Source organism: Tachyglossus aculeatus, chromosome 3 (assembly GCF_015852505.1).
Source record: "Tachyglossus aculeatus isolate mTacAcu1 chromosome 3, mTacAcu1.pri, whole genome shotgun sequence".
Lineage (NCBI taxonomy): Eukaryota > Metazoa > Chordata > Mammalia > Monotremata > Tachyglossidae > Tachyglossus > Tachyglossus aculeatus.
Window position 1 is genome coordinate 33,559,434 of NC_052068.1, and position 14,681 is coordinate 33,574,114.

The following is a 14,681-nucleotide window of genomic DNA, read 5'->3' on the forward strand; positions in this document are numbered from 1 at the left end:
GGCTTTGGTTTATTGCCTACTAAAGCCATGAGCGCACTGAGGTTGGCTTGAAGCCCTCCGGCCCAAGAGCACAAGGTGGGGCTGCCATCTACTAAGTCTTATGTTCCCTTCTCTTGCCACCCAGAAGGCTCCTGTTGAACCCCACCGGCAGATTTCCAGCGCAGAAATGGTGTTCTTGTCGCATGATCCAAGATCATCCGGCCTGTGTTTGGGCCCCCGGGCCTCTGAGGGTTATCTGTGATGTTCTGCGGGTGGGACTCACTTCCCTAGGCTTGTTTTAGGGTGTGATAGACCCTTAGTGTTGGCAGTTCCAGGAAGCCCGTACCAACATTGGCCTCCTCCCCATTTCCCCACCGAACATGCTGCCCTTCACTCTATGTTGCTTGCTGGGGTAGTTTTTCTGCCACAATCCAGATTACAGAATAAGAGCAGTGGGAGGAAGGACCTGTTGATGAGTTCATATGGACCTCCCTCTTAAGCCATGGGCTTCAGATCCCTGAGGGCAGGAGGTGTGTTACTCCCTGCTGATCATCTATGAGCAAAGTGAGGACATATCTCTCCTTTATGGAGCCTTGGCTTACCCCTGAGGAGCTTTGTTCAAGGTTGCCAGAGGAAAAGGTATATTTTCCTTGCAGGAAAGTGGACTAGTCAGTGATTGTGCCAAGCCAGTTTGTTAGCCTGCGGTATTGAGTTTTAGTTTCAGTGTAGCATTATCCCACTATTTGCATTACCATTGTGTCAACTTGATTTACCTCACAGGATTTCTCTCTCTCTGTCTTCCCGCCCTCCCTGTCTCCCCGCTTTAGTGCTTTGATCTGGAATCATATTTGCAGTTGAACTGTGAGCGAGGAACCTGGAGGTGTCCTGTATGCAAGTGAGTGAACCCCCCTTCCTTCGGAGGGTGGGGTTGTGCCCCCAAATCTGTGGTGAATTGTAGGTTTTGGAGTCGATGAGCCCCAAGCATTAGGGCGTAAGACCCGCTGGGACGAAGTGGTAATGAAAAGATGTGGTAGTGATGGCCAGCCACAACCACAGGGCCCTTCGTGATGTTTGGAGAGAACATGTTTACCAGGCAGAAATGGATACCATTCAGTGCCATGTTTAGTGTTAGTTGTGTGGAGCCTGGCTATAGATCTGTCCGTAATGGTAGACCCGTGTCATAGTCGCAGTTCTACCCGTGGCTGGTTCTTGTAAGGAACGACCACACATGCACTTCACGATGTGCTGCACCCCTTCCTGCCTGCTAACTTGTGGCCTAGTAGGTAAGGCACAGCCTTGGAAATCAGAAGTTCATGGGTTCTAATTCCAGTTCTGCCACTTATAATAATAATATAGATGACATTTATTAAGCGCTTACTATGTACAAAGCACTGTTCTAAACGCTGGGGAGTTTACAAGGTGATCAGGGTGTCCCACGGGGGGCTCACAGTCTTAATCCCCATTTTATAGATGAGGTAACTGAGGCACAGAGAAGGTAAGTGACTTGCCCAGAGTCACACAGTTGACAATTGCCGGAGCCGGGATTTGAACCCATGACCTCTGACTCCAAAGCCCGTGCTCTTTCCACTGAGCCATGCTGCTTCTCTGTGTGCTTGTCTGCTGTGTGACCTTGGGCAAGTCACTTCACTTCTCCGGGCCTCAGTTACCTTCTCTATAAAATGAGTGTTGAGATTGAGAGTCCCATATGGCACAGAGACTATGTCCAACTTGATTGCCTTGCATCTACCCCAGTGCTTGGCACGTAGTAAGTGCTTAATACCAAAATTACACTGTGTGCACTAGTGGGTGAAGTAACATGTCCTCATGGAAAGAGCGTGGGGCTGTGAGTGAGAGGACCTCGATTCTAATCCTAGCTTCACCATCTGTCCACCGTGTGACCTTGGACAAGTCATTTAACTTCTCTGTGCCCCAGTTACCTCAGCTGTAAATTGGGGATTAAGACTGTGAGTCCCATGTGGGACAGGGACTGTGTCCAACCCTATTACCATGTATGTAATTGGAGAAGCAGCGTGGCTCAGTGGAAAGAACATGGTCTTGGGAGTCAGAGGTCATGGGTTCAAATCCCAGCTCCGCCAACTGTCAGCTGTGTGACTTTGGGCAAGTCACTTCACTTCTCTGTGCCTCACTTACCTCATCTGTCAAATGGGGATTAAGACTGTGAGCCCCACGTGGGACAACCTGATCACCTTGTATCTTTCCCAGTGCTTAGAACAGTGCTTTGCACATAATAAGTGCTTAAAAAATGCCATCATTATTGTTATTATTATGTACCGCAGTGCATAGAACAGTGCCTGCAATCTAGTAGACAGTTAACAAATACCATAAAAAAAATAATAATAGTTGGCAGGCACAGTTGACTGATGAAACTTAACCACTCGCACTACAGTCAGTTACCCTGAGTAGGTTCTGAAGTCACGGGACTTCATTCCCCAGCCTGGCCTTCATCATCAAGCATTAGGAAAATAAACAGCCCCTGTGACTCAAACTAAACTAAATCACCTGAAACCCGTGACTTCGTGCTTGAGTATCAGGTAATGGAAAAGCATCTTGCAAATAAAATAACTATTATTTTTATATTAAGCATTTACTATATGTCTAGCACTGTACTAAGTGCTGAGGTGGATAAAAGATAAGCAGGTCAGTCACAATCCCTGTCTCACATGGGGCTTACAGTCTGAGGAGAAGGGACAACAGGTATTTAATCCCTCAATTACCTCATCTGTAAAATGGGGATTAAGACTGTGGGCCCAACGTAGGACAACCTGATCACCTTGTATCCTCCTCAGCGCTTAGAACAGTGCTTTGCGCTTAGTAAGCGCATAACAAATGCCATTATTATTATTATTATGTACCCCAGTGCATAGAACAGTGCCTGCCACCTAATAGACACTTAACAAATACCATAAAAATAATAATAATTGGCAGGCACAATTGACTGGTGAAACTTAACCACTCACACTACAGTCAGTTACCCTGAGTAGGTTCTGAAGTCACGGCCTTCATCATCAAGCGTTAGGAAAATAAACAGCCCCTGTGACTCAAACTAAACTAAATCACCTGAAACCTGTGACTTCATGCTTGAGTATCAGGTAATGGAAAAGCATCTTGCAAATAAAATAACTATTATTTTTATATTAAGCATTTACTATGTGCCAAGCACTGTACTAAGTGCTGGGGTGGATAAAAGATAAGCAGGTCAGTCACAGTCCCTTTCTTACGTGGGGCTTACCGTCTAAGTAGAAGGGACAACGGGTATTTAATCCCCAGTTTACAGATGAGAAAACTGAGGCCCAGAAAAGTTCAGTGACTTGGCCAAGGTTAAACAGCAGGCAAGTGGAGGCACTGGGATTAGAACCAAAGTCCTCCAACTCCCAGGCCCGTACTCTTCATTCATTCATTCATTCAATCGTATTTATTGAGCGCTTATTGAGTGCAGAACACTGTACTAAGCGCTTGGGAAGTATAAATTGGCAACATATAGAGACGGTCCCTACCCAACAGTGAGCTTACAGTCTAGAAGACTTTCCACTAGGCCACACTGCTGGCTTCAGTCGGTCTCTCAATCCCCACTCAAAATCGCAAAACACCAAGTAAGAATGTGGGGTGCAGGAATGAGAATAAGAGGGGCTGATGATAAACTTAGGAAGTCCCTAATGGTAAGGATTGTGAACCCCAGGGTAGATTATATGAGGGATGGGTTATGGACAGGGCCCCAGAGAACTTTAAGAAAAGAATGAACAAGCTTCTTCCCCTTCTCTCCCCCAGATGGATGAGGGATGGATGGAATCTGGAGGCGGGGGGATGGACTAAATGACCTCCGGAGGGGTAGCCCAGCCGAAGCATTTTGTTCGGGTTCGGTGATGGTGGGACATTGTCATGCAATCCTTTATTTCCGGGCAGAATGTAGCGTAACTTGGTCTTTCTCCTTTTGCAGTAAAACTGCTCTGTTGGAGGGTCTGGAGGTGGACCAGTACATGTGGGGGATCCTGAATGCCATACAGAAGTAAGTGCTACTGGTTAACCAGCCTGGCTGGGGGTTTGGACACCCCTGTTCCCATTGGGAGGGCGTGCAGACTGGAAGAGAGAGCTGGGGAAGGTGCCTTGGGTTTTAAACATGTGAATCCCAAGGAAACAGCTTGCCTCAAGACAGGCTCTCTTCTGAGTGATTGGTGTTTGTCCAGGAGTCCAGAGTACATTCATTCATTCATTCAATCGTATTTGTTGAGCGCTTACTATGTGCAGAGCACTGTACTAAGCACTTGGGAAGTACAAGTCGGCAACATATAGAGACGGTCCCTACCCAACAATGGGCTCACAGTCTAGAAGTAGCGTGGCTCAGTGGAAAAGAGCACGGGCTTTGGAGTCAGAGGTCATGGGTTCAAATCCCAGCTCCACCAACTGTCAGCTATGTGACTTTGGGCAAGTCACCTAACTTCTCTGTGCCTCCGTTTCCTCATCTGGAAAATGGGGATTAAGACTGTGAGCCCCCCGTGGGACAACCTGATCACCTTGTAACCTCCCCAGCGGTTAGAACAGTGCTTTGCACATAGTAAGTGCTTAATAAATGCCATTATTATTATTATTAGATGGGGAGACAGACAACAAAACATATATACAGATGTCACAGTTGTTAGAACAAATAGAATTAAAGCTATATGCCCATCATTAACAAAATAAATAGAATAGTAAATATGTACAAGCAAAATAGAGTAATAAATAAATACCAGTAAGTCAGTCAGTGGTATTTATTGAATGCTTACTGTGTGCAGAGAACTGTACTAAGTGCTTGGAAGAGCACAATACAGTAGAGCTGGTAGACTCAATCCCTGCCCACAAGGGGCTTCCAGTCCACAGGGGGAGACAGGCAATGACGTAAATTACAGATAGGTGAAATAGACTATAAGGATATGGACATAAGTGCTGTTGGGCTGGACTGATTATCAAAGAGCTTAAGGAGGTAACAACCAACTGCACAGTTGACCCAGAGGGAAGGGCAGATGGGGAAATGAGGGCTTAGTCAGGGAAGGCCTCTTGGAGGAGGTGGGGTTTTGAAGATGGGGAGGGAACTGGCCTGTCACCACAGCCACAGTTCCTCCTGGTAGAATTGTGCTTTTGACTTTTAAAATAAAAATGTAGCTGGATGTGTTTCTCAGAGTGTAGCTCTGAGAAAAATGGGAACTACCTGGGAATGGATGGCCAGGCTGACCAGGCACTTTGATATCAGTTGATCAATTAATGGTATTTACTAAGTGCTTACTGTGTGCCAAGGACTGTACTAAGCACTAGAGTTAGTAGACACAGTCCCTGGCTTCAGGGAGCTTACAGTCTAGCCAGGGAAGCAGATACTTAGATAAATTCCAGGGAGGGACACAGTCACTACAAGGATCTGTATGTAAGTGCTGTGGGTCTCAGGGTAGGATGAGTCCAAAAGTGCTTAGGGAATATTCATTCATTCATTCATGCAATCGTATTTATTGAGTGCTTACTGTGTGCAGGGCACTGTACTAAGCGCTTGGGAAGTACAAGTCGGCAACATATAGAGACGGTCCCTACCCGACAACGGGTTCACAGTCTAGAAGGGGGAGCCAGACAACCAAACAAAACATGTAGACAGGTGTCAAAATCATCAGAATAGAATTATAGCTATGTGGACACTATTAGCAAAATAAATAGAATAGTAAATATGTACAAGTAAAATAGAGTAAGAAATCTGTACAAATATTTACAACTGCTATGGGGAGGGGGAGGAGGTATGGCGGGGGGGATGGGGAGAGGGAGAGGAAAAAGGGGGCTCAGTCTGGGAAGGCCTCCTGGAGGAGATGAGCTCTCAGCAGGGCTTTGAAGGGAGGAAGAGAGCTAGCTTATATGGATATAAGAGCTAGCTTATATGGAATAGGGACTCAAGCTCATGGGTCCCACAGTTGGAAAGGAAAATAGATGAGAGGCTAGTCATGAAAGGCTTTCATTTTGATAGGGCTTTGAAGATGGGAAGAGCAAAGATCTGACATGTGAAGAGGGAGGGGGTTCCAGGCAGGAGGGAGAGGGGAGTGTGCGAGCTGGATTGTCATGGGAGAGGAGCAACGATAGGTGCGGGGAGATAGTTGAGTGCCTTGAAACTAACAGGGAATAGTTCCTGTGTGATGAGTTGGGTGGGCAGCCATTGGAGGTAGCAGACTGTGAGCCCGTTGTTGGGTAGAGGCTGTCTCTATATGTTGCCAATTTGTGCTTCCCACGCACTTAGTATAGTGCTCTGCACACAGTAAGCTCAGTGAATTTGGGAAGGGATAAGAAATCATTTCCAACTGGTGGATTCTGCTCCCTGAGGGCCCTCTCAGCACGGGCAGATCCTAGGTCGCCATTCTGAAGAGAGAATGAAGTTCTCTCCTTTCCCTCCATCCCAGTCTACCTCCCCTCACCCCCCTCTTTGTGTTGAAGAGTCAAGACTGGTTGCCCGGTTTTGGCTGGGGAAGCAGAAAAGTGTGGAGTTTACACGACCTCTTGTTCCTGGAGGCCTCCAGCTTCTCTGACGGGGGTTGTGGAGACCCCAGAACTGGGGATCGGGGAGCATCAGTCACCTACGAATACTTCCTTTTGTGTTGCAGCTCTGAGTTTGAAGAAGTCACCATTGACCCCACGTGCAGCTGGAGGCCAGTGCCCATCAAGTCCGACATCCACATCAAGGATGACCCGGATGGCATCCCCTCCAAGAGGTTCAAGACCATGAGCCCCAGCCAGATGATCATGCCGAATGTGATGGAGATGATTGCAGCCTTGGGCCCTGGCCCTTCCCCCTACCCTCTCCCCCCTCCCCCCGGGGGCACTAGTTCCAATGAGTACAGCAGTCAAGGTGGGTCATCCTAGGGTCTCCCCGGGGCCGGGCCCGCAACCAACCCGGAGCTAATCTAGAGTGGGGATGGGGATTGGGGGAGGCTTCTCTGTTGCTTCCTCGGGAGAATACAGAAAGGGGGGAATGGGATCCCAAAGAAATTAGACATAAGGAAGAATTCTTGATGTTCTGGCTTAAAATGAGACATGAGAAGGGAACACAGGGGAATAAGTAATAATAACGAGGGTATTTACATAACATTCCCTGGGAGCCATGCACTGTCCTTGGAAAGACACAAGATAATTTCCCCCCCACCCAATCTTTTGGGGCTGTGATACGGAGGCAGGAGGATGGACAAGAGACCCTCTGGAGGACCCTGGAAGCCTGGCGAGGGAAGAGAGTTGGTCCCCAGTTTGCTGTGAGCTATAAGGAAAGGAGGGCCATGAACCAGTTACCGCTCAGTTCAGAGTAATACAGAAAACGAGGGTTTGGGTGGGTTGGAACCGCAGTCCCCAGCCCTCGTGACCAGAGAGAGCTTCCTTTGATGCTTCTCTCCCCTTTGGTGAACTGTACCGATGCCACCACAAATTTACAAGCCCCCTTTCTCTTAAAGCACCAGAAGGACTCAGATGTATCCCTGGATTATCTACCTCACTGTACCTGGGAAACACTAAGCAAGAGGCGGGAGGTACAGAGAAGCAGTGTGGCCTAGAGAGCACAAGCCTGGGCGTCAAAAGGACCTGGTTTCTAATCTTGGCTCCTCCACTGGTCTGCTGTGTGATTTGGGACAAGTCGATTAACTTCTCTGTGCCTCAGTTACACCTCCCCTGTAAAATGGGGATTAAGAACCTGAGCCCCACATGAGACATAGATTGTGTCCAACCTGATTAGCTTGTATCTATGTCAGCGCTTAGTCCAGTGCCTGGCATGTAGTAAGCACTTAATAAGTACCATAAAAACAAAACAAAACAAAAATACAACCTGATTAGTTTGTATCTATTCCAGTGCTTAGTAGAGTGCCTGACACACAGTAAGTGTTATAAAAAAAATAAAATGAAGTAAAAAACTCAGAGCAACTGAGGTTCAGTGAAATTATGTGATTTGCCCCAGTTCACACCACACACTGAGAGGGTCACAGCCGAGGTCAAAAACCCGAACCCCCCCGGCCCCTGGTTCCATCCCGCAGCCTGTAGATTATGCTGCTTTCGTTCAGCACATCGGGAGCCTTGGACCAAAAGAAGGTGAGCGACCATCCCCAGGCAATCCTCAACTGAACCTGGAGTGGGACTTCTGCAACCTTAATCCTTTCCCCTCCTCCTGCTCCTTAGTACACCCCCTCCCATGGGTGACCCCAGCTTTCCTCCACCACAGGCAACAACTACCAAGGCCACGGGAACTTTGATTTCCCCCACGGGAACCCCGGCGGGTCCACCATGAACGACTTCATGCATGGTCCCCCTCAGCTGTCCCACCCCCCAGATATGCCCGGCAACATGGCTGCCCTCGAGAAGCCCCTCAGCCACCCCATGCAGGAAACTGTAAGTACCCTCACAGCCCTCACCCCTCTCTCTCTTTCTCTCTTTACCTCTCTCCCTCTTTCTCTCTCTTTCCCTCTCTCTCCTTCTCTTCCTCTCTCTCTCCCCTCTCCTTCTCTCCATCTCTCTCTTTCTCTCTCTCTGTCTCTCTTTCTCCCCCTCACCCCCGAACCCCGACCTCACTCTCCTGTCTGCTCAGGGAGATTTTGTGTCCGGAACCTCTTTCCCCCTGAGCATCTCAGACCTGACCCAGGAGGGAGGTGGGGAGAGGACATGACAGAGGGTTCTTAGGAAAGAAGAGTTCAGACCTCAAGGACACAACGTTTGGAGGGGACTGGAACCCCGGAAACTGAGTAGGATGGTTGTTGAATGGCACTGGAAGCATCTGAGATCCGGGGACTGGGGATCAGTAGAGCTTGCCCACCATCCTGAGGGTCAAGTTTTTCCACTGGCCAGCATTATGGTGGAAGTGGCAAAGACCATTTAGGCCTTCAGAGCCTTTCCTTCCTCCCTCCTCCCCCACCCTGGGACAACCTCGTGGCCACTTTCCCAGACAAGGCCAGGGGCCTTCTCAGGCTCCCACCAGACCCTCTTTTGGAATCATGGAGAGGAAGGCTAGGGACTCCAGGAGAAGTGATACAGAGAAGAGGGGTTAAGTCCACTGCCTTGGGAGGAGAACCCAGGCCTAGTGTCTGGATTCGTAGGCACCAAAGAGCCTCTCCCTAGAGTGGATCAGGGGGAAGCGGCACAGGGAAAGAGAGTGAGGAAATGAGGGTCCTACATGAGGAGGAACACTGTGTCAGGAGAGGAAGCAAGCAGATTCATTTCAGAAGCTGTGCCATGTGACTGGAAATTTCACATGCCCCAAGCTCGATTGGTTTTGGAATTAATTTGGTGGGTAAAATTCAGAGTCAAAAATACCATTCCCCAACAACCCACAAGGCAGGGGCTAGTGTCCCCCATATGAGCTGGATTCTCTACAAAGGAAGGATGCAGAGAGTCAACTCCTGTGGAATACCTCCTCTAGGAGAGAGGTGATGCCGTTTTGATTGTGGAAAGTTCTTTAGGGGATTGGTTTAGGCCCCTGAACCAGCCCATGTTCACCAGAATGGGATCAAAGATTCATTTCTCCTGCAGGAAAGAGAGAGGGAAAGACCAAAGACGCCTCTGGGAGCAGAGTGGAAGGTTGGAATCAAAGAGGCGAGGGGCTTGGCCACTCTGCAGGGGTGTTTAGAAAGTGCTGGAACAGACAAACCAGACTTCTGACTCCCAGCTTTGGGACTGCAGCAACCTGGAAAGTGGTTTTCCAAGTTGTTTAACTGTGGACAAGCTATCTTGGGATACACTTTGCATTGGCTTTTCCACATCTCCAGTGGTTGCCGCCGCCTCCTGCCTGACAACCCCACCTCCTAAGGGAACACCAGCTTTCCTGACACAAACACATCGAGTCCCCACTCCCTAGCTCAAATTCAGGTTCTCATGAAAATCAAATCCAATTGGAATAGAAGAGATAGGCTACTAGAAGGGTACTGAGTTGCTAATCGGGCTCTCTGCCTGATTTTTCAGCACCCATTAATGACTACTTTTTGGCCAAAAAGATATGGACCGGTGGTTATTTTCATGGCTCTTAGGTAGGCTTTGGAAAGGGCAGAGGGCAGAGTTGGAGCTGCAGCAGGGTTCTCAGGTGTCCTCCAACATAATCTGCCCTGTTTTGAGCCATGAAAGAAAGTGGACAGGAAGCGCGTGCCTTGGCTTCTTGAAATGAACTGTGTCATGGCCAGGTTCTGTGGAGATATTTACCTTCCTCTTCCACATCCTACTCTCCCCTGCCATGAGGCTGACACCGTGTTCTTAGATCGGGCTCAGAGTGGCCAATCCCAGACTCACGCTGGGTTTAAAACACAACACACGCCAACAACCCATCTGAGAGAAAAATAACTCTGGCTATTTGCACAGGCCCCAGGCCTATCAATCTTCTCCAACCCCATGGAAATTAAAATCCCTAATGCCATTAAGTTGACAGGATCCAAAGTCTTGGCCTGGAGATCTTCAAGAGGTGACTGAAACTGGAGGGAAGGAGGGTGGGAAGGTGGGAGGGGAGAATGGAGGGGAGATGTGCGCTGCTGCTGCTCAGAGCCCTCACCTATATGGATTTGGCCCAAAATGGGTGTTGATAGCAGAATTCGATTTGGATCATCACAATTGGGACTCTCCTGAAAGTCCAACGCCACTAACCTGTCAACTGAAGCCTCGCTGACTGCCTCAGTGGAGTTGTTGAAAAGCCAGTCGTGACACTAAATCAGTCGGGGCCATGGGTACGACCATTTCCTGATGATTAACATTTTCATAACAGGGAGACGGTAAGGTAAATAATAATAATAATGATATTTGTGAAGTGCTCACTCTGTGCCAAGCACTGTTCTAAGCACTGGGGGAGAGGCAAGGTAATCAGATTGGACACCGTCCCTGTCCCACTTGGGGCAGTCCTAATCCCCATTTTGCAGATGAGGTAACGGAGGCACAGAGAAGTGAAGTGACTTGCCCAAGGCCACACAGCAGATGTGGCGGAGTCAGGATTAGAACTCATGACCGCCCGACTCTCAGGCCCGTGTTGTATTCACTACACCTACTGGCTTGGTATACGCAAAGCTGCTGGGTAAAATATCAGTAGGATTTCCGACCTCCCTTCAGGTCCCCCTGGGGAGAATCACTTCCAAGTCTGAGGTTGAGGAACAAGAGAAAACCTATTTGACCCAGTGGTCCACAGTGTCTCAAAGTCTCAGGCCTACCCATCATGTAACTCTGCCCTCCATCAGGTAGTTAGTTGGCCAGCTGAAGCAGCTTACGCAGGCCTAAATTATACATTGGTCTTGAATCTGTTGACAAGAGACAAAAGAAACCAATTTTTCAGTCGCCAGGGCTAAATTGCCATCCCTGCCTTGATGTGAACTCTTGACCTCATCGGGAGTCCATTTCTTTCTCAGCGACTGAGGTCAAGAGGCTATCCTTCCACCAGGTCATTTATCGCTTATCTCCACCACCTCCAATTTGGGAATGATCGTCCCAAGTCAGGTCTGCTTTCTGCCACCGACGCTAGTTTATTTTGTTCACATTTTGTGCTTGTCTCAGAAAGCGAGATCGGGCTAATGGGGGACTGAGTGACAGTCGGTTGGTTTCTAGCCTACACCACTTGCTGGTTCCCCTGCGTTTAATAGCTGATGTTTCTGATCCCATGCGGGAGATCCTCAAAAATCGCCTGAAAAACACCAGATGCCCCATGAATAAGCCCCCTCGTTTTATCGATCAATCAGTCGTATTATTGAATGCTTACTGTGTGCAGAGCACTGAACTCAGGGTTTGGGGGAGTAGAATGTAACAGAGTTGGAAGACATGTTCCCTGCCCATAAGGAGCTTACCGTCTAGAGGAGCTTGTAGTCTAGATGTGATTAAAGAACAAACTTGTTGTAGTCCCCGCTGATTCAGAGTTAGGAGACTCCTTCCATTTTCTCCATATGGAAAGCCCTATTTGAGTAGGGTGCTTTTACCCCCTCCCACCATCCTCTGCACCCCGCTCAGCTTCAGAAATCTAAGGTCACTTTGAGCTGCCCCCGGCTTCTGTCGGTGTGTCGGATAATTCCCACGCTTTTTTTTTCTTTTCTTTTGGTTCGTTTTTGTTTTCGGGGGGGTTCTTTTTGTACTTGTTCGCTCTCTTCCGTCCCAGCTCTGCTCTGTGGCAGTGTGTAGTGTTTACCCTGCACCTCCTCCCCAAAACATTAACATTTTGCTTCTCCATTTCTGACCACGTCGTTGTTGTCGTAGCCGTGTCGGGGCGCGGGGGGAGAGGAGAAGGGGGTGGAGAACCCCAGGTTCGGAATGTCTGTTCTTGTCTCTCGGAGCCCCTCCCCGCAAAACCAGGATGGCTCCGGGCGTGGAGAGAGCTCCGTGTCCCCCTTCCTTGTGGGTCGGACCAATCTCCTCCCTTCCTGTATAAGCCCCTTGCTCCTGGCTAGTGGGTTTTTGTTTTGTTTTTTGTTTTTCTGTTGGTTTTTTTTTTTGGTGGAAAACATTTAGTGTCTGGGGATTTTTCATTTTCTTCAGGCATCTCGAGCACTGTACCTTGTCACCTCACTTTTCTTTTTTTCCTGCTTCTTTCCTCCTCCGCAGATCCCACATCCTGGCAGTTCTGATCAATCCCATAGTTCCATGCAACAAGGTTTGCACGTACCTCACCCAAGCAACCAGTCAGGGCCGCCATTACATCACAGTGGTGCTCCTCCTCCTCCTCCTTCCCAGCCGCCCCGGCAGCCGCCGCAGGCCGCTCCTAGCAACCATCCACACAGTGACCTGACCTTTAACCCCTCCTCAGCCTTAGAGGGTCAGGCCGGCGCACAGGGAGCTTCTGACATGCCGGAGCCTTCGCTGGATGTAAGTTTGTGTCCTGACTCATCTGCCTGCGTTTAGGTTTGGCGCTTCGACCCGCCGGAGAGGCGGGGAGGTGGCGGGGGGCGGGAGGGCTGGGGGATGGGGGGGCTTGGCGGGAGCTGGGTGAGTGGGCGGGAAGTTCCGTGGGGAGATGCTGCCGCAGGCTACTTTTCCACAACACACATCATCAAGGCTCCGTACGTCAGGGCAGACACGTGGAGGTGGGCTGGTGTGGGCTCAGGGTGGTTTAGAGATGGTCCTCAGCAAGGTGTGAATGGCTCAAATTTGGGTTTTTCCTTTTTCTTCCTCTCTACCCACCCGCCCGTTGACTACCGGTTCAGTTACTCCCATCCAAAGGCAAAGGAAAAGAGGCTGTCCAAGGAATGTGTCCCTCTTCTTCCCAAACACTTCCTTAATTGAACCTTTTTTTAATGCGGCCAGTGATTTTTTTTTTCCCTTCTCCCTCTGCCTTCTACCCCGCTCCCCTTTGGCCGCCCTCACGTTTGGGGCTTTGCCGCCTCCGCTGTCGTTTAGTTGTCATCTGTGTAATTCTGTCTCTCCTGTGATCTCCAGGCCCGGTGAGAATGGCGCTTTGTGTCTCTTGGTCTGTCTGTGCATTTCCAATTTGCCGGTCCATGTGTCATCCATGCTCCTGTTTCAGCCTCCTCTGATGCCGAGCCTCGGTAGCATTGTAGAAGAGCTGGAGGAAAGAGGGGGCAAGGGGGGGTCAGAGGAGGTCACTGGGGGGACCTAGATCATGTTCCACTACCCTCTTCCCCAACATACACACACACACACTCTCAAATGAGCTTCCTCTCCCTGAGGATCACAGATGAATCCCTCCTTGCTCATTTTTGAGACCTAGTAGACCAGTGGCCCACAGCTGTCTTAACAATCATTCAATCAATTGTATTTACTGTCTTGCCATGATAATGGTTCGTTTTCAGGCTGGAGTCCACCTCTGCTTCAGAAGGAGGGGGAGACTATCTGCCCTAAATCACTGAGAAGAGCTAGCCCAACTAGTGCCAGTGTCAGTGTTCCGGGGGTGTTGGCTGGTAGCGCGGAACCTGTGGCAAACAGTGAAACTCGTAAGGCAAGAGGATGTCCCCTGCCACCCAAGGTCCCGGAATTGGGGAAAGTAGCTGATAGAGTGGGACTGGATGAGGGAGTGGACCCTTGTACTCTGATCACATCTACCAGCAGTGCTGAGTCTGGAAGGGCAGAGCAGCCACTCATATGTGACTTTCTCTGGGCTGGGGAGGGATTGAAAGTTGATCGATCCCTGCAGACTTCCCCAGGGACAGCAAATCTGCAGAGAAAACCCTCGAGAGCTTTTTTTAAAAAAAATCATCCAATTCCCCATTATCTCCTGTCCCTTCTCCTCCTCCTCTCAAGCTTGTCTTCCAAGTAATATATTTGTCCAGCTCCCTAAGACAGCAATGCTCTCAGAGCAAACTTGAATGACACTAGTTAAAAAGCAGTGATTATCTGAGCAAGCAAGTATGGGCACAGATGCCTTCATGCTACCTTAGTGTAAAACAAGATTTACAGGGGTTTTTACCTGAGAGACTTGGGCCGGGTGTTGCTTGTTGTTCTTTGAAGTATCAGAACTGCCAGTTCTTCTAGTAGTCCTTGAATGCTGCAGAGCCTCCATGGGAGGGACTTGACTTAACCCACAGCTGGTCTCCACCGGGGCGACATTTACCCTCTTGCAGATGTTGTGGGTTTGGGGCAGTTCGCTTATTTGAATGTCGTTGGTCAGCTCCTTGCCAAGGAGACCTACAGGATAATAGGAGTAGAAATGGTCTTTATTCGGCACTCGCTGAGGGCAGAACATTGTATAAAGCACTTGGTTGAGGCAACAGAAGCACGAGACGCTTTGCCAGCCCTCCAGTTTA

At 49.2% G+C, this 14,681-nt stretch overlaps 1 protein-coding gene across 4 annotated transcripts in view; it reads left to right on the top strand.

Moving 5' to 3' along the window:
* ZMIZ1 (zinc finger MIZ-type containing 1) overlaps positions 1 to 14,681 on the top strand; it is a 538,822-nt gene that overhangs the window by 520,362 nt on the left and 3,779 nt on the right. For 3 of the 4 annotated variants that reach the window (XM_038743493.1, XM_038743494.1, XM_038743497.1), the window contains 5 exons: positions 807 to 874; positions 3,935 to 4,003; positions 6,603 to 6,847; positions 8,198 to 8,364; positions 12,526 to 12,786. In XM_038743493.1, coding sequence (XP_038599421.1) covers positions 807 to 874; positions 3,935 to 4,003; positions 6,603 to 6,847; positions 8,198 to 8,364; positions 12,526 to 12,786 — 810 coding nt within the window. The remainder of the gene's footprint in view (positions 1 to 806; positions 875 to 3,934; positions 4,004 to 6,602; positions 6,848 to 8,197; positions 8,365 to 12,525; positions 12,787 to 14,681) is intronic. The other variant, XM_038743496.1, reaches the window with a different exon arrangement.